At 26.3% G+C, this 16778-nt stretch overlaps 10 protein-coding genes across 10 annotated transcripts; 4 read left to right on the plus strand and 6 right to left on the minus strand. All coding sequences in view use genetic code 12, as the record gives it.

Moving 5' to 3' along the window:
- Positions 1–238: 238 nt before the first annotated feature.
- Positions 239–748, plus strand: KGF55_002711 (uncharacterized protein; the record flags this gene model as incomplete). The annotated part of the gene is made up of 1 exon (XM_051757425.1): positions 239–748. The coding sequence occupies one exon, from the start codon at positions 239–241 to the stop codon at positions 746–748; it is 510 nt and encodes a 169-aa protein (XP_051614152.1).
- A 172-nt stretch (positions 749–920) lies between these two features.
- KGF55_002712 (uncharacterized protein) lies at positions 921–2605 on the minus strand (the record flags this gene model as incomplete). The annotated part of the gene is made up of 2 exons (XM_051757426.1): positions 921–1375; positions 2383–2605. The coding sequence occupies 2 exons, from the start codon at positions 2603–2605 to the stop codon at positions 921–923; spliced, it is 678 nt and encodes a 225-aa protein (XP_051614153.1).
- A 472-nt stretch (positions 2606–3077) lies between these two features.
- Positions 3078–4619, plus strand: KGF55_002713 (uncharacterized protein; the record flags this gene model as incomplete). Its single annotated transcript, XM_051757427.1, has 2 exons — positions 3078–3954; positions 4099–4619. The coding sequence occupies 2 exons, from the start codon at positions 3078–3080 to the stop codon at positions 4617–4619; spliced, it is 1398 nt and encodes a 465-aa protein (XP_051614154.1).
- A 775-nt stretch (positions 4620–5394) lies between these two features.
- Positions 5395–6294, minus strand: AYR2 (Ayr2p; the record flags this gene model as incomplete). Its single annotated transcript, XM_051757428.1, has 1 exon — positions 5395–6294. One exon carries the CDS (start codon positions 6292–6294, stop codon positions 5395–5397), a length of 900 nt encoding a protein of 299 aa, XP_051614155.1.
- Positions 6295–6625: 331 nt separating this feature from the next.
- Positions 6626–7303, minus strand: RCN1 (Rcn1p; the record flags this gene model as incomplete). Its single annotated transcript, XM_051757429.1, has 1 exon — positions 6626–7303. The coding sequence occupies one exon, from the start codon at positions 7301–7303 to the stop codon at positions 6626–6628; it is 678 nt and encodes a 225-aa protein (XP_051614156.1).
- A 76-nt stretch (positions 7304–7379) lies between these two features.
- CDC20 (ubiquitin-protein transferase activating protein) lies at positions 7380–9152 on the minus strand (the record flags this gene model as incomplete). Its single annotated transcript, XM_051757430.1, has 1 exon — positions 7380–9152. One exon carries the CDS (start codon positions 9150–9152, stop codon positions 7380–7382), a length of 1773 nt encoding a protein of 590 aa, XP_051614157.1.
- Positions 9153–10086: 934 nt separating this feature from the next.
- On the plus strand, positions 10087–10614 carry ARC18 (Arc18p; the record flags this gene model as incomplete). The annotated part of the gene is made up of 1 exon (XM_051757432.1): positions 10087–10614. One exon carries the CDS (start codon positions 10087–10089, stop codon positions 10612–10614), a length of 528 nt encoding a protein of 175 aa, XP_051614158.1.
- A 745-nt stretch (positions 10615–11359) lies between these two features.
- Positions 11360–12022, plus strand: KGF55_002718 (protein-S-isoprenylcysteine carboxyl O-methyltransferase; the record flags this gene model as incomplete). Its single annotated transcript, XM_051757433.1, has 1 exon — positions 11360–12022. One exon carries the CDS (start codon positions 11360–11362, stop codon positions 12020–12022), a length of 663 nt encoding a protein of 220 aa, XP_051614159.1.
- A 269-nt stretch (positions 12023–12291) lies between these two features.
- On the minus strand, positions 12292–13578 carry FAD2 (Fad2p; the record flags this gene model as incomplete). The annotated part of the gene is made up of 1 exon (XM_051757434.1): positions 12292–13578. One exon carries the CDS (start codon positions 13576–13578, stop codon positions 12292–12294), a length of 1287 nt encoding a protein of 428 aa, XP_051614160.1.
- Positions 13579–15319: 1741 nt separating this feature from the next.
- On the minus strand, positions 15320–16744 carry SEC9 (Sec9p; the record flags this gene model as incomplete). Its single annotated transcript, XM_051757435.1, has 1 exon — positions 15320–16744. One exon carries the CDS (start codon positions 16742–16744, stop codon positions 15320–15322), a length of 1425 nt encoding a protein of 474 aa, XP_051614161.1.
- Positions 16745–16778: the final 34 nt, after the last annotated feature.

Here is a 16778-nt window from a genome sequence, read left to right on the forward strand (position 1 = left end):
TAGGATTAATTGTAAATTAAAAAGTCTCAATATTTCATTTCATGGTAAGTTTAAATACATCGAGCATCAGGGTGACGATGTAGTTGTACTCAGGGAACCGGAACTAAAAAAATGGTCATTCACCTTGGATAGATATTTCAATACTAAAGATATCATTTGTTTATCGATAAATTGTTTTAGTACTCCATGATATACATTTTTGTATCATTGGGAGAATTTCACGTTTCAGAAAATGTTAATGAATGCAAATTTACTAAATTTGAAAACTTTAATTCTCAGCTCACATCGCTTAGATTTAGACTCAATTGATGTTTCGAATTTACAAAAATTAATTATATGTACTGATATAGCTAACGATCAAGATGCTATTGAAATTGCTAAATTATATTTGAAAAATCCAACCATAAACTTATCATGGTGGCCTCGTTGGATGAAAAGAGAATCAACGTTTTTGACTACTCTTTTTGATCTACAATTATTTACACCTGATTATTTTCAAATAATTTCGTGTCAATGGCCATCATTTTTTTTCAAAGATACTAAAATATCCATTAAAAAGAAAATCGAATACGTATCTAAACGCGGTAGATTAATCCAATTTAGATATCCAAAGTTACTCACGATATTGTTGAAAGAAGATTATTCATTACAGGACCTTCGAGTCCTAGGATTCTTGTATGATGAATCAATTTATAGACCAGTCAAAGAAATTTTAGAGAATTATGAAAATCGAAGAAAATTACGGTAAGTTTGATTTTATACAGTAGCGTTTTGACATTTTGTCAGTGAAAAGATACAATTAAGTGCTTCTATTGTATATTTTTGAACAAATTAAAGAATGTTTGTGCAATTTGATTCTTCCTTTCGAACAAAAAAACAATCTTATAACACCAAAACTTGGAACATTAGATTTAAATTTTCTATGTGAATATTTTTATGTAATTTATATAATAATTAAAAGCTAGCCTGTGATTTTGCAAAATTTTACTTTTGTATGGAACTCTCAGTGTATCTTTCTTCCTAAGACAACTACCTCTTTTTGGAATATAACCTTTCGAATGAAACATAACGGGAGCAAGTAAACTCTTCGATGCTTGTTTATTACCTCTCCCATTCAATTCCATATCATTATAAAGGTTCTCTAAATCTTTACAGAAATCGTGAGTATTGTTAAACGAGATACCACCCTCGATTATAAAATTTTCCATATTAACAATATTGAAATCCACTTCAACGTTACTCTTCTTACCAATAATAATAGGCTTTATGTCACCTGGTTCGCCACCTTGCAACCATATTCCTTTAATTTTATTACCATCCTCATCATAAAAAGTCACACCATATAACCTTGTGAAACAAATTAAATTTTCATTGCCTATTTCTTTAGTTAAGTTGAAATCAAATAATGTATGTAAAAATGGTTTTGAATTTGATGACGAGATTGATTGATTTATCAAAACGATCAATAGGAGTAAACAAGTTATCATTAGCTAACTTTCTTTTGTTCAAAAAATTGGGTGAAAATTTTCACGCCATAATCAATTCATGATAAATTTAATCAATTTGATTCCCGGTTTTTTTTTTGAGAAATGAAATGAATGCAGTTTTGTGTAAAGTTGAGCCATTCCGAAAAATTGCGCTCAATATATAAAAGGAGCCCAAATATACTTTTATCAGCACCTCATGATTTGTTTTTGATCTTTTATACTCAAGAAACTAATGATAATCTTGACTTGATAAGACAGAGCAAGTCAGATTGTAAGAAAATCAAATTATTTCCAAGGTGATTAAGTAATAAAAATTAAATTTACTCAAAAGAAAAAGTAAGATTAATTAACTCCTGTATGTGTAGCCGCCTAAGCCTATTCCTTATCTATTTTTATTGTAATAACCTTAGTAGGGAAAATACATTCTCCTGATAATGTTTCTTGCCCGAGTATAGAACTTTATCCTCTCCATGTCCTTAACTTACTCAATTAAATTGATAGTTTGACTTCAATTTATTTTTACATACTAAGATCATCTTTGTTCATTTTGCAAAACATCATCTTTCTGTATCAGGCTTACCAATGCATTTGTACTATCTTCTGAAACTGAGCATACATTCAGTATGAAGCAAATTAATCCATTACTAATCTAAATACTATTTCGAAAGAAGCCGTACAGCTTAAAACAGTATAACATTTATTATTAAACAAGACTACTCATTTAATAAATAATTGGTTCTGAAAGAAAAAAAAAAAAGAACTGTAAAATTCAAAATAGTGTAACATTTATTAATCACAACACTTTAAAAATAAATTGAACAACGACCAATGCTTCAAAACAACATCTAATTTAAACCTTTTCCAATAAGGAAGCCGCCCGAAAAAAGCAAAAAACATCCAGCACTAACTAACCATGCATCAACTTTTCTTTCATTAGATTCATTTCTTTCATCTAAGATTTCAGAGGAATTTGGTTGAACCGTTTGATGAGCAATTAATTGAGCATTCTCTTCGTCCGTACTGCCTTCTCTTAATTCAACATTCCCATATGGGTTTTCAGAATTTAAATCAATCAAATTAATTTCTTCCAGATTGTCAAATTGATCTTCTTGACTCATTTAAATTTTTGAATAGGTTTGATTTCAAGTTGTGGTTGATTGATTGAACAAAAAAAAAAAAAATATGTCAGAAGCGCAAAAAAAAGAATTTACGATCGAAAATTTTAAAAAAATTGTGGAAAATGGAATTTTTTATTTCAAGAAGTTTTTCACGTGTTTTAATATGTTTTTCTGCTGAAAAACTGTTGATATGAAATACAATGCAAGATTTGGCACGGGTGATAGGTGTTTGCCGAGTTAACGAGTTTTTACGTTTATGTCACATCCAAATTTTAACCCTCACTCGATGATAATTCATGTGGTTTTCTTGTTCTCTCTGTTTTAGCAAACCGAAATTCAGCATGTTAGAGCTTCCTAAATATGTTTAGTTGTATAATCACAGGGCTAAACTAAAATTTACAAAAACTTTGGAAATGTACAAAATTGAATGCATTGCTGGTTCAATAATCAATTAATCAATAGTTTTGAAAACATGGAAAAGCTAGTAAACTTTCCAATTGAAGTATTGGAATTAATATTCCAACAAATAAATCATCACATGGTAATAGCCTTAATGCCATTACATTCAAGATTTTATGAAATTGGTCAAAAAAAGTTATACAAAAATATTCATATTTATTTGAAACGTCATTTAAAGAAAGCTTCCCCTTCTGAAGCAAATAAGCCAGATTACGAATTAGGCTGGAGAGCTCATAAAGAAATTTTGAACGACTTTACCAAAAAATATACTGTGATTTCATCATGCAATTTTTATGTTAACATCAATAAGAATAAAATGAATAGATATCAACATATTGAACATCTTAGTATTGAAAATCTTGAACCTGTATTTTATGCATCAAAGTTGTCATTTGAAAGTAGAAAAGGTGTTACACCATTATTCTTGAGAAAAATATTTAAATATTTTAAAAATTTAGATTATGTTAGTTTTGCTTTATCAAATAATCAACTTAATAGAAAAAATAAAGACAAATCTGATGACGGAATAAAAGGTAAAACTTTTCTAATTCCTGATGAACTTCCTGACTTTTATCGACATGTATTGTTTTTGGAGGAAAAAAACCCAAGGTCATATGATTTTTTGTACAATAATTTAAAAAGTTTGAAATTTTCATTTGAACCACCCGACAACTCCATAAAAGAATATGAACACCATGAATTATCTAAAAGCATTGACTTATTCAACAAAATCAATTTATTTAAAAAACTTGAAGAGTTACATCTCACATTTGACCAACTTATTGATTTAATGGATCCATTATTGCTTGAAAGATTGAATAAAATAAACTGCAAATTAAAAAAACTTGATTTATTGTTTTGGGCTAAATTTATATTTATAGCAGATGATAGTTGGGAATACTATGACCTACACCCGAATCCACCTAGAAAATGGCTATTTACTTTGGATAAATTTTTTTATACAAAAGAGATTGATACGTTATCATTAAATTGTTATAACTGAATGTATGACAAAAAATCTTATCTTTTTGAAGAATTCAAGTTTGAGGAAATATTAATTAACGCCAATTTACCAAAATTGAGAAATTTAATTCTATCTTCAGGAACTTTAGATTTAAAGTCAATTGACGTCTCAAAATTACATAAATTGATCATATGTACAGATGAGGCTAATAATAGGTATGCCACAAGAATTGCTAAACTTTATCTTATAAATCCAAGTTTGAGAATATCTTGGTGGCCAAGATTTACGGATTTATATTTTGATGAGATATTATTTAATTCAGATAATTTACAAATATATTCGCCTGATTATTTTCAAATTATATCTTGTCAATGGCCATCATATTTTTTCAAAAGTGATATAATCTCAATTACAAAAAAAGACAAACTGAGTTCTCGTAAACATAATTCCAAAAACTCAAAAGAATTAAATATAATTTTAAAACATGATTATTCAGTTGAAGAGCTTCATGGTATGGACATGTTGGATATTGAATGTAGGGACAAACCTTATAAAATCTTTAAAAAACACGATCCATTTTATAAAAGGTAGTGAGGAATTTTTTTTGGTCTTTTCTTAGGGAAATAAATTTTCTTAGTTCTTATTCAACATACATTGAAAATTTTACACTGCTGATAATTTATACTCTGTGTTGTACTAACTATGACCACTTGGTTTCAATTTAGGGGGGAAAAACCCCTTAAACTAGATTTTTAATTAAAATTTGAAGTGAACTTTTTCAACATACTTTTTCAACATATTTCACCTAGTATTCGAGTATCCGCATAACTCGTTCATATCATTTAAGTGTTTGGATCTTTGATATAGTAGTTGGAATGTAACGAATTGGAGAAATTGTAAGATTTTACGTATGAACGTGTTGTGATAAATCACGTATTCTAATAGAATACTCAGCTATTTAATCACAGGTGCTTTGCAAGTTCCAACACCTTATATCTCTCGAGTCAGCCTTAAACAATTTAGTGAAAACAACAATAAGTTCAAGATCATTGGTAGTTTTACCAATAAATTTATTTAGTAGTATTAAAAATTTAAGTTGACATTTTCAGTTTTACAACGCACTATTCGCCATATCTATATCTGTTAATCAATCAAAAGATAAAATAGTTTCCAGATAGATTTTTTCAATTTTAATCAACCATTAACGAAATCTTGTTAAGAAGTTATATCGAGCTCAATAATCATTCTAAGTTTGTCCATCAATTGTTTCTATCGATTTATTTTAAAAAATTTAATTCTCTAAATAGCCTATTTTTATTTACTATATCATCTATACATTTAATTACATAACTCGAGTTAATTTAAATTATTCATTTTTTTTAACAAATTTTCTTTGATTTGCTAATTTTGCAATATACCTCAAAACTTTATATTGTTTAAAATGAATTTGAACACCCATTTCTACAATCCATAAAGGTAAATATCTACTAATCCAATGTAAAAAATAACTTCTTTTACCATGATATAAATTAAATCCTGGATCAATCCATTTATTAAGATCTTTTACAACTTGTTTTGCATATTCTTGTGGTGAAATTTTAGTTTCTCTACTCATCATTGATGAAGATCTAATTGATTCATATACACCTGGTACATTATAAAAAGATTCATTTAAAGTTGTTAAATTATTTGAATCACAAATTGCAGTATCAACACCTCCAGTAATAATACTATGAACTCTTACTCCAAAAGGTTTTAATTCTCCATGTAATGTTAAAGCATAAGCATCTATTGCTGCTTTTGTTGAATTATAAGCTGCAACCCAGGATAATGGAACTCTTGCTGCAACTGATGATGTAAAAACTATTGTACCTCTTGCATTTATAACTAATGGAGCAAAATATTTTGTCATATTAATATGTCCTAAAACATTTACTTGAAATAATTTATTTAATTGATCTTCATCAATTTCTATAGCAGGACCTGCTATTGATATACCTGCATTATTATAAAGTATTGATAATTTTCCATTAGTTATTTCTTCAACTTTTTGTAAAGTTGATTTAATTTGTTCAATATTTGTTATATCTAATGGTAATGAAATTACTCCATATTCTTCTTCTAATGGTTTTTGACCAAATAAATATTGTTGAGGTGAACAACCTATAACTTTATAACCTTTTTTTGATAATTCTATGGCTAAATTATATCCAATACCTGATGATGCACCAGTGATTAATGCATATTTGGGAGGTTTAGTAGTCATCTTTTGAATCAATATAGACTATCGAGTTGTAGTTAAAAAGTGGATGATAAGTTTCATTTAAATTCATATGAATAATAACCCCATTTTCTGTAAAAGGTAAATTAAATTTTACGAGATAAAAATAAGAACACAAAATAAAATTTTGAGTGAGGAAAGCTACCAAGTTATCGGATTTAATTATTTTGTTGAGTAAAATTTTAAGGGGACGAGAATTTACAACGATAAACTGAGTAAATAGGGCGAAAAACTAAAAGAATACCCCGACCGAGACAAATTTCACACGAGATAATTCTTGATCGTCCTGAATACACTAGTACTAAATACATTGATTCTATATTGGAGGAGGCATTGAAGTTTTTGGTAATTTTTCATCAATGTCTTGTAAATCATCAATTTTATCTAAAATTATAGCAGGTACCCCATTATCAACATCTTGAAATAATAATTCAGGTTCAATTTTATAATTTATAAATTTAACATCTTGATTAATTTTAGGTTCTTCATCATTTTGAAATTTTCGAACTAATTCACTTTCAAATCCTCCCAATCTTTCCCATAATAAATTAGATAATTCTTCTGGTGAATATATTGCAATTTCATTAGGTCCTTCTTCTGTTTTATTATAATCATTCCATTCTGATTGTGGACTCATTGGAGGACTTATTAAAAATCTTTTCAGATCTAAATCATGAGGTAATTCTAAATAATTTATTTCATTATTGAAATTAGCAGTTGCTTTATCAAGCTCTTGTTTTTTTAAATCAAATTTATTATCTCTTATTGTAAATGATACTTTTATTGAATTATTCCATGAAGTTATTTTTTCTTTTAATATCTTTGCTACTGTTGATGTTTCACATATTATTACTATTCTTGATAATTTTGATAAAACTATAAGTTCCACCAAATATTGTAAATCTGATATAAAATCAATTAATGGATGAGGATCTATTAGGAATTCATCACTAAGGTTTGTTAATAATAATGTATTAGTCGGACTTCTAGGCATAATATTGTAAACAGAGAAAAAAGAGTGCACAGAAAATTTGAATTTTTATCATTACTTCATTCATTACAATAATTTCTTATCTAAGATTTATTAATCTTTTAACTCTTTTTGGTTCATTTGAATCTTTATTATTCAAATCATCAATATCATCTTCATCATTATATCTTTTCTTTGAATTTTTTAAATCAAATAATGACCAAAATTTTAAATTTTCATCACCTGCAACAGTTGCTAAAGTTAAATTATCAGGACTTAAACAACCATTTAAAATTCTTGTATCATGAGCATTTGTAATTTCACCAGTTTTTTGTAAAGTTGGATAACTAAATAATGATATATTATTTGTTGGATATCCATGAGTTGCAACAATTTCCATTCCTGTACCATTAGCATAACCCCAATTTAATGAAGAAATTTGTGAACCAGTTTCTATAGTATTTACTCTTGAACCTGTTGTTGTATTCCAAAAATTTATAGTTTTATCAGTTGATCCTCCTCCTGTAGCTAATAAATTAGATTGATAAGGACACCAAGATAATGCTTTTACAGCAGCTTTATGATTATTTTTTGAAAATAAAGGTTGAGAATTATTTCTAATATCAAATATATTTATAACATTATCATTACCTCCTGTAACAAATTGTTTTTGATTATATTCAATTCCACAAATTTCAGAAGAATGACAATTCTCAAATTTATTTATAAAATGAGAAGAAATTCTAACATCTGAATGATATAAATTCCCCATTCTACTACCACTTGTTAAAATATGTTGATTCCAAGCTTGTGAAGCAATTCTTGTTAAATGATTATCACAATTTAAAGTTCTTAATTTAATATTTTTTTCAATATCCCAAATTTCAATTAATCCATCATCTTTTCCAATTGAAACATATGAACCATCTTGTGACCATTTTAATGATGTAACAATTTTTTTTTCTGGTAATTCACATAATAAACCAACTGATCCAGTTGATGCATTCCAAACATATACAGTATCTTCTAATCCAATAGCTAATAAATTATACAGTGACCAAGCTAATAAATTTAAATAAAAATCATCAACTATACCAGGAGCATCTAATACTCTTTCTGGAGCTGAAGGAATTTTTTTAGCTCTTGCTGATGCAATAGATGGAGGTAGTGAATTTTTACCATTATTTAATTTTAATTTTGATTGTTGATTTTGATTTTTAAATTGTGATGATATTAAATTTATTGATTTTTTACTTTCTGGTGGTGCAGGTTGATATAATAAAATTCTTGAATTCATTTCTAATCCACAAGCTTCAGCAACATGATGTTGATATATAATTGATGTTTGAGCTTTTATATGAGTTTCAGGTGAAGCATTTGGAGCAGGTTGAGGAACGGAAGAATCTAATTTACCAGTAGTTGAATTATGTCGAGAAGGAATAAATCTATCAGGAATTGATGATTCAGTATTTGTTGATCTATTTATTAATGAATTAGATCGACGTAGATTAAATGGTAATGAATTGTTGTTGTTGTTTGAGCTGTTAGTGGTACTACTACTAGTAGTAGTTGGTGATTCTAAAGTAGTTTTTGATCTTTTATCTAATGAAGGTTTTAAAGAAGCTGGTAATTGAGGTCTTTGAAATTTTGATTCTTTTAAATTTGGAGGTTTTGATATTAATTCATTTGAAAAAGTTTTATATTTCTTGGTGATGTTAGGACTCATTTGTTTTAAAAATTGCCTTTTATTTGGTGATAATAAAGGTTCAGATATTTGTTGAGGATTACTTATAAATCTTTTTTCAATACTTTTTGAAGATTCATGATTTTCGTTATGCATCTGTCTATTTGGTGAAATCGACGAGATTGACATTATTAGGATGATTTATTGGACATAAAAATTGATGAAGATAAAGTGAAAATGGAAAAATGGGTGATGATTAATTGAAGAAATAAAGGTATATGATGGTGGACCAAATAAATTTCAATTTCAAATTTGATTTTAATTACTTGCTGTATGTTTCAACAGTTTATAATATTTTTCTTCTTTCTTTATTTGATAATTTGCTTCTTTTACTTCTTCTTCTTTTGTTACTAAATTTCAATTTAAAATTTCTTTTTTTTGTGTGGTAATGTTAAAATTATATTTCCGTTTGATTGAATATGTAACTAATTTAATCTAATGTTAAAATTGTGTTGATAAATATTTGTTTACTTTTTAAACTAATTTGGTTATTAAATTAATTTTTACTAACATAGTTTAATTTTGTGTAACGTCCAAATTTTCTTCTCTTTCGTAAATTTATAAATAACGTCATTAAAATCTTGTACAATTTTAAACATGAAATGGCTTGAATTGTATTAGCCTAACTACATAAACTCAATGTTGTTGCTCCCCACTTTCATGTTGCAGTTGTTTATTCAATTGTTCCGTTTATGTTTGTCATAAAAATATTTTGCAGCAAGACCAAAAATAAAATATTTATTAATATTACAATGCAAGAAAATATAACAAGATTACTTTCAATCAACATTAAACATGAATTGATTAATAAATATTAATAGTTTTGAACTAATTAAATAATCAGGTACGCTTAGTACCAATTCAATGAGGACATTTTGAAGTCTTTTGACTTAGACCAATTTGAACAGAAGTAGTATATATCGATGCTACCACTTGTTTAGTAGTGTAATCAAGCTCAGTTTTATTTTCAAGTTTAGCCTAAAACCGAACTATCAGAATTCAATATTCTATAGCTATCAAAACTACAATCAATTGACTGAACCAATACACATAATAATCAACAATGCCTGCATATCATTCTACCTTCATAGGAGAAGAAACACAAGACTCAAGAACAATAGGGAATTTATCATTATTACCATTAAATACAAAATATAGAGGACCAGCATATGAAACAACAGATTATGATATAATTGAAGAAACTCTTGATTTATTTAGAGCAAATTCATTTTTTAAAAATTTTGAAATAAAGGGAAATGCAGATAGATTATTAATTTATGGAATATTATTTATAAGTGATTGTTTAAGTAAAATAAATTCTAGGATGTCACATAAAGAATCCACCAAAGTTTTAAATAATTTAAGTCTTGATAATTTTGCATTACCTGGTGATATAAATTTTCCATTAAATTCATTATATTTACCTCCAAAAACCAAGAATGAAGCAGATTTATTAAGACAATATTTAACACAATTTAGACAAGAATTAGCTGAAAGATTATTAAATAGAATTTATAAAGATGATCCATCCGTACCAAGTAAATATTGGTTATCATTTACAAAAAGAAAATTTATGAATAAAAGTTTATAAAATATATATTTTAACTTGATTTTGATATAATTTATATCTATTACCATAAAATTTATTAATTAAATACCATTCTTCATATTGAATTCTTTTTTTAAAGAAATAATGGAGTATAATTAAGTTTAACACTAGGTTAATATAATTATTTAATAGTAATTGTATTCCCAAAGCAAATAACCAAAATCCAAAATAACTTGGATGTCTAAACCAACTATAAATACCAGTAGTTATTAACTGATGTTGTGATTTAGGTATAGTAGCAATATAATGACTAAAAGAATCACCACATTCTTTCATAGCCAAATGTCTAATAAATAACCCAAAAATTGTAAAAATAAATCCAATTGTTGAAATAACTTTACTTTTAACTCTAAACCCCCAAAAATACTCTAAAATAGTTAAAACTTGTATAAACCAAAATTCATTATTTCCTTTTACTCCATAAATTAAAAAAGATTTAGAAGTAATTGAACTTGGTTGATATAACACACAACATATGAATTCATTTATAAAATAACTTTTTAAACAAATAAAATAAATGATTAATAACCCATGTTTCTTAGTATTGAATAAAGACCATATATCTAAAGTGAATAATGAACCTAATATAAAACAAACTACATAAATTTCAATTAAATTTACTTTATTTGTTGAATATTTCATTCACTTGGGGAAAGAAGCAGTTGCAAAAATATTAATAACTAGAAAAAAAAACATCCAGATATCGGCTCTTTATCATTATCATCAAATGGATCCATTATCCAGATATGATCCAACAAGAAATAATTTACTAGTAATAAGTATTAAATCATTCCTAATAGGAATAGTTTTCACACTTGCAACAATTTTAGAGTTTTATAATACATCATACACATCAATATTTTTATATTTACAATTTATATGCTTATTCCATTCATTAGAGTTTATATTAACTTATATTTATAATAATTCAGAAATTGATGATGATTCATTTATTTTAGAAGATAAAGAATTACATTTTATAAATATTGCATCAATTATTGAATTTTTAATAAATCCAATTAAAATTCATACAATATTTGGAGGTGTTCTACTATTAATTATAGGACAATTTATAAGATCATATTCTATGATTATTGCAAAAGAAAATTTTAATCATTATATACAAAAACAAACAAATAAAAATCATAAATTAGTTGATTATGGAATATATCGATATATTCGACATCCAAGTTATTTAGGATTCTTTGTTTGGTTTATTGGATTACAATTAATTTTAGGAAATATTATAATTTTAGTTGTAGGATCTATAATATTATGGAAATTTTTTAAAGATAGAATCAAATTTGAAGAAGAATATCTTATTAAATTTTTTGGTAATGATTATGTTGAGTATAAGAATTCAACATCAACTTGGATGTTTATTAGTTAAGGAGTTTCACGTCATTTTGGATACTTATCTGCGTAGAATTACACATTAACTTGGATGCTCATCAATTAAATGAAGAATGGTTAAATGAAGTATAAATAGAAATTTGGATGTTTATTAATCAAAATGAAGTATAAGTGATTGAATTAGAAATAAAAGTTTGTAAATATATATATATTATGTACATAAATTAAAAGTATAAAAAGTTCATACTGTTGTTAATATAGTCTATCAAAGTGTTTTTAACAATTATAATTGGTAAATAAGACTCCTTATTTCTTCTTTTTTGGATCTACTCCATTACCATTAATATTTCTAAACATTAAAACACCATTATCACCATCAACAAATTGACACCATCTAGCAGATTTCCATAAACTTATCCACATATTTTCATTTGAATATTGATAATGAATACCCATAACTTTTTTTATTGATTCACTTGCTTCTCTTGCATTATAAAATGGGATTCTTGAAACATAATGATGTAAAACATGAGTTTCAATAATATCATGAAATAAATATTTTCCAACAAATCCAAATTCACGATCAATTGTTGCTGCTGCACCTCTTGCAAAAGTCCATTGATGAGATTCATAATGTGGCATTTGAGGATCTGAATGTTGTAAATATGTAATAAATACTAACCAATGATTTACTAATAAATAAGGTAAAAACCAATTAACCAAAATATTAAATCCACCAAAATTTTTATACCAAACATACAAAATTGTAAATTGTATAACTAAACCTAAATCACTTAACAAGATATAATAATAATCCTTTTTATCAAATATAATAGATTTTGGATTAAAATGAGATTTTTGAAACCAATTTAAATTTGAAAATTTTTGACCACTTACATTTGCAAATAAATAAGCAATCCAACCAAAAGATTGTTGAAAAATTAAAGTTAATAAAGAATAAATTGGTGAATCACCTAATAAATCATCTAAATCTTCAACTCCTCTATTTTTTAAAAATTCTTCCTTAGTTTTAGGAACGAAAACCATATCTCTTGTTAAATGACCAGTTGCCTTGTGATGTTTGCTATGACTAAATTTCCATGAAAAATATGGTACTAATAAATAAGAATGTAATATCCAACCAACTAAATCATTTACCCAACCATAATCTGAAAAAGCTTGATGACCACATTCATGAGCTAATACCCAAATACCAGTTGCAATTAAACCTTGAATCCAAATATATGATGACCATGCAATAAATCTTAAAACTTGATTTGGTATAAATTGAATATAATTATTTGCAATAAATCCTAAACTAACCATTAATGTAATATCTCTAAATACATAATATAAACTTTCAAATAATCTTCTTTCATAACAATGTGATGGTATAGCTGATAAAATATCTTTTATTGAATAATCAGGAACTTTAAAAGTATTACCATAAGTATCAATTGCTATTAAATTAGTTTGATAACCATTTGGAGTTGATGAAAAACTTGCAACATTTCCTGATTTTTTAATTTTTGTTGTTGTTGAATCTGAGTTGTTAGTGTTGAATGATGAAATTGATGAAGTTACAGCAGACATTTTGAAATTTTGTTGTAAATTCTATATTCTATGGTTTATGGTTTATGGTTTATGATCTATGCTAATCGAATCTATCTAAGTGAAATCTAATGTAATATTGTTGTTTTGGTTGTATAAACGTGGTTGTAAAAAATTTTAATAAACTTTTAATACAATGTCTTAAATTTGATTGCAAAATTTTAAGTTTTTGAAACAATTGGAAAAAAAAAAACTACTGGTGGATGAAATATGCTAGGTTAACCCAAATGAAACGAATGAACGATTGAAATGGAAGGTGAAAATGAATGAATGAAATGAAAAAAGGGTTCTTTTAACCAAGATTTTGAAGATAATAAATGAAGATTATTGTTTATTATAAATGAAAAATTTATCAGATGTAAAAATATTATTTTTATTGTCTTTGTTCTTAATTGTTTGATTCCACATGTTGAAACCTGTATATAAGTAAATATACTTACATAAGATACATACTGAATTATCCGATAAGAATTATTTATTATTGAGTTCGTTTCTTTTTCTTATTGTAATTTTTCTTTCTTTCGTTTTAATTGGTGGGGATGAGTAAACAGATGTTCTGTAGTAGAACTACCAACTGTTCCGACCTAATAATATTCTACATTAGCCATGAATATCGATTCTACTATGTAAAGTATGTAAATTTCAATACGTGTCAGATTTCACACACGTTATTGGTCTATTAAAGAGAGGCAAATAAAAAAAACGTTTTTTTAATAGGCTTAAATTCTTTCATCCTCGTATATTAATTCGTTGATACATTTAAAAGAAATTTAACACCATTCTTCACTCAACGTGACTTCATTTTTCATGATAAACAGTTGATGAGATCAATTTGATTGCCTATATGAAAAAAAAAACTTATCAACAAAAATCTAACTTATTAGAGTAATTAATAATAAAGTTAATATGAATGGATACCCCTAAAACTAAAATAGTAGTACGGCAGGAGTTAAGAAAAAAAAATATTATTAACTAAAAAGAAGTTAGTTTAAATGAAGAATAATAGAGAGATTAAGGCTAAGGAGATGATGGTTGAAAGGAAAATGCATCTTATCTTAATTTTTACTCTATAGAGTAATCTTGTAGACTGATATGAAATTTCTATGATGTAAAATTTATGACATTATAATAATGAGACAATTATGAAAAAAAGAAATACCAGTAGTGAGCTCATTTCTTAATATACTATTCCGGTTATGAAATAATTTACTTTAGCATTGTTCTAAGGCTCCTTAAGGCTGAGTATAGTAAAACGATTGTCTCAGTTTGTATTCATCACTCCTTACATGTGGTGTCACTTCTTTGTAAAGTTTCTTTTTAAAATTTGCCTTAATTTTAAAACTAGGCTAATAACTAAAAATGATTTGCAATGGAAAAAATTTAATTTAAGTTTTTTGACACATGTTGAAAACTGCAATTGACATTGACACTAATTATTTAGTAGACATATTATTGAAAAAAATACTCTATTCGAGATTTTATCAGACTACTATTTGAAACAACTCATTTATGGAAATCATAAGTCCTTCATTTTGCAATTCTTCTTAGCCATTTAATTCAGAATAGTTTAAAAGAAAATGGTCTGAAATATGTTGCACTTTCTAAAACATCTATAGTTGAAAAGTACTTGTTTTCTACAAACTTATCCGTTACTTCAAAGTCTTTTTAAATTATGAAATTACACTCTATATCAATATATATATGTAAACCCTTTACCCACTAATTATCTAATATTACTTAATCTTGTACTATTCATATGAACATTAATATCTAATTTATCAGCATCTTCTTCAATTTTTCTTAATCTTATATTTTGACTATCAACTTCTTTACCCATTGTATTTGCAATACCATGTAATTTTTTTGTATAATTTGAAATTTCATTTAAATTTGATGCAATTTCTTTTTCAGTTTCATCATCTTCTGAATCATTTTCAAATTGATATCTTGATGCTTGATTTAAATTTTTTTCATCTGAATATTTCTTGTGGATATCATTATTTGTTGCATTATTCATTAAACCTTGTTTTAATCTTTGTTCACTTTCATACATTCCTTGTCTATTAGTTTCTCTCAAATATTTTTCTTGAATTTTTCTATTTTTTATATTTTCTTCTTGTTGTCTTAATCTTGATTTTTTATTAAATGGATTTCCATAAGCTGGTATAAAAATTGATCTATTTAATCTTCTTAATTCTTTAACTTTTTCATCAGCTATTTGAGTTTGAGTATCTGCTAATAATAAATTCTGTTCTGCATTAAATAAACGCTCAGATTGTGATCCTAACATTCCTAAAGTATTTGTTCCTGAAGCATCTGCTTCTTGTGCCATTCTTAATGTATTACGGGTAGATTGTACTGATTCTTGTTTTATAAATCTAATATCTTGTTTTATTGCTTCAACTTCTTCATCTTCTGAATTAACTTGTTCTTCTTCTCCTGGTATTTCTAAATTTAAATCTAAATTTTCATCTGTTTCTTCTGATATGAATTGATCATTTAAATCTAAATTAGAATCATCTTCTTCATCTTCATTAAATTCTTGTTTCCTTATTGGTTTATTACTTTTAAACATTTGATGTGATGATATAGCATTAAGATCTAATGATGATTCAGTATCACCCATAGTTTGTCTAGTTGATATTCTTGAAACAGGTTGATTACTCCGTATATTATTTTGTGATTGTGAATTTGGTGGTTGTTGTCTTGGTGGTCTTTGTGATGATCTTTGTTGTGGTTGATCTCTTCTTGTTGGCATTGAATATGGATCTGATGCTAAAGTTCTTGATGACAGACTATTACTTTTATTATATGGATTTGAGGAATTATTAGATGATGAATAAGGACTAGAACTTTTTTGATAAGAATCATTTTTAAATTGATCATTTTGACTATCTCCTCCATTATTATTTATATTATTATTTGCATATGGATTTTGAGCAGGATCATTATTTTGAACATTTGCATAAGGATTTACTGGAGCCATACCTGGTTTCATTTGAGCTCTTTCTTGAGCATAAGTTTTAAAAGCACCAAATTTCTCTTGTCTTTGATTATTTGATTTTGTTGTTATACCAACTCTATTTAATTCTTCTCTTAATTCTTGTTCAGTTGGATCTTTTTTCATAAACATTTTCTTTAGACCCATTTTGAATTAAATATTTGTCTTTGTATATATTCGA

This window comes from Candida pseudojiufengensis (genome assembly GCF_024610245.1).
Source record: "Candida pseudojiufengensis strain CBS 10847 chromosome Unknown scaffold4, whole genome shotgun sequence".
Classification (NCBI taxonomy): domain Eukaryota; kingdom Fungi; phylum Ascomycota; class Pichiomycetes; order Serinales; family Debaryomycetaceae; genus Lodderomyces; species Lodderomyces pseudojiufengensis.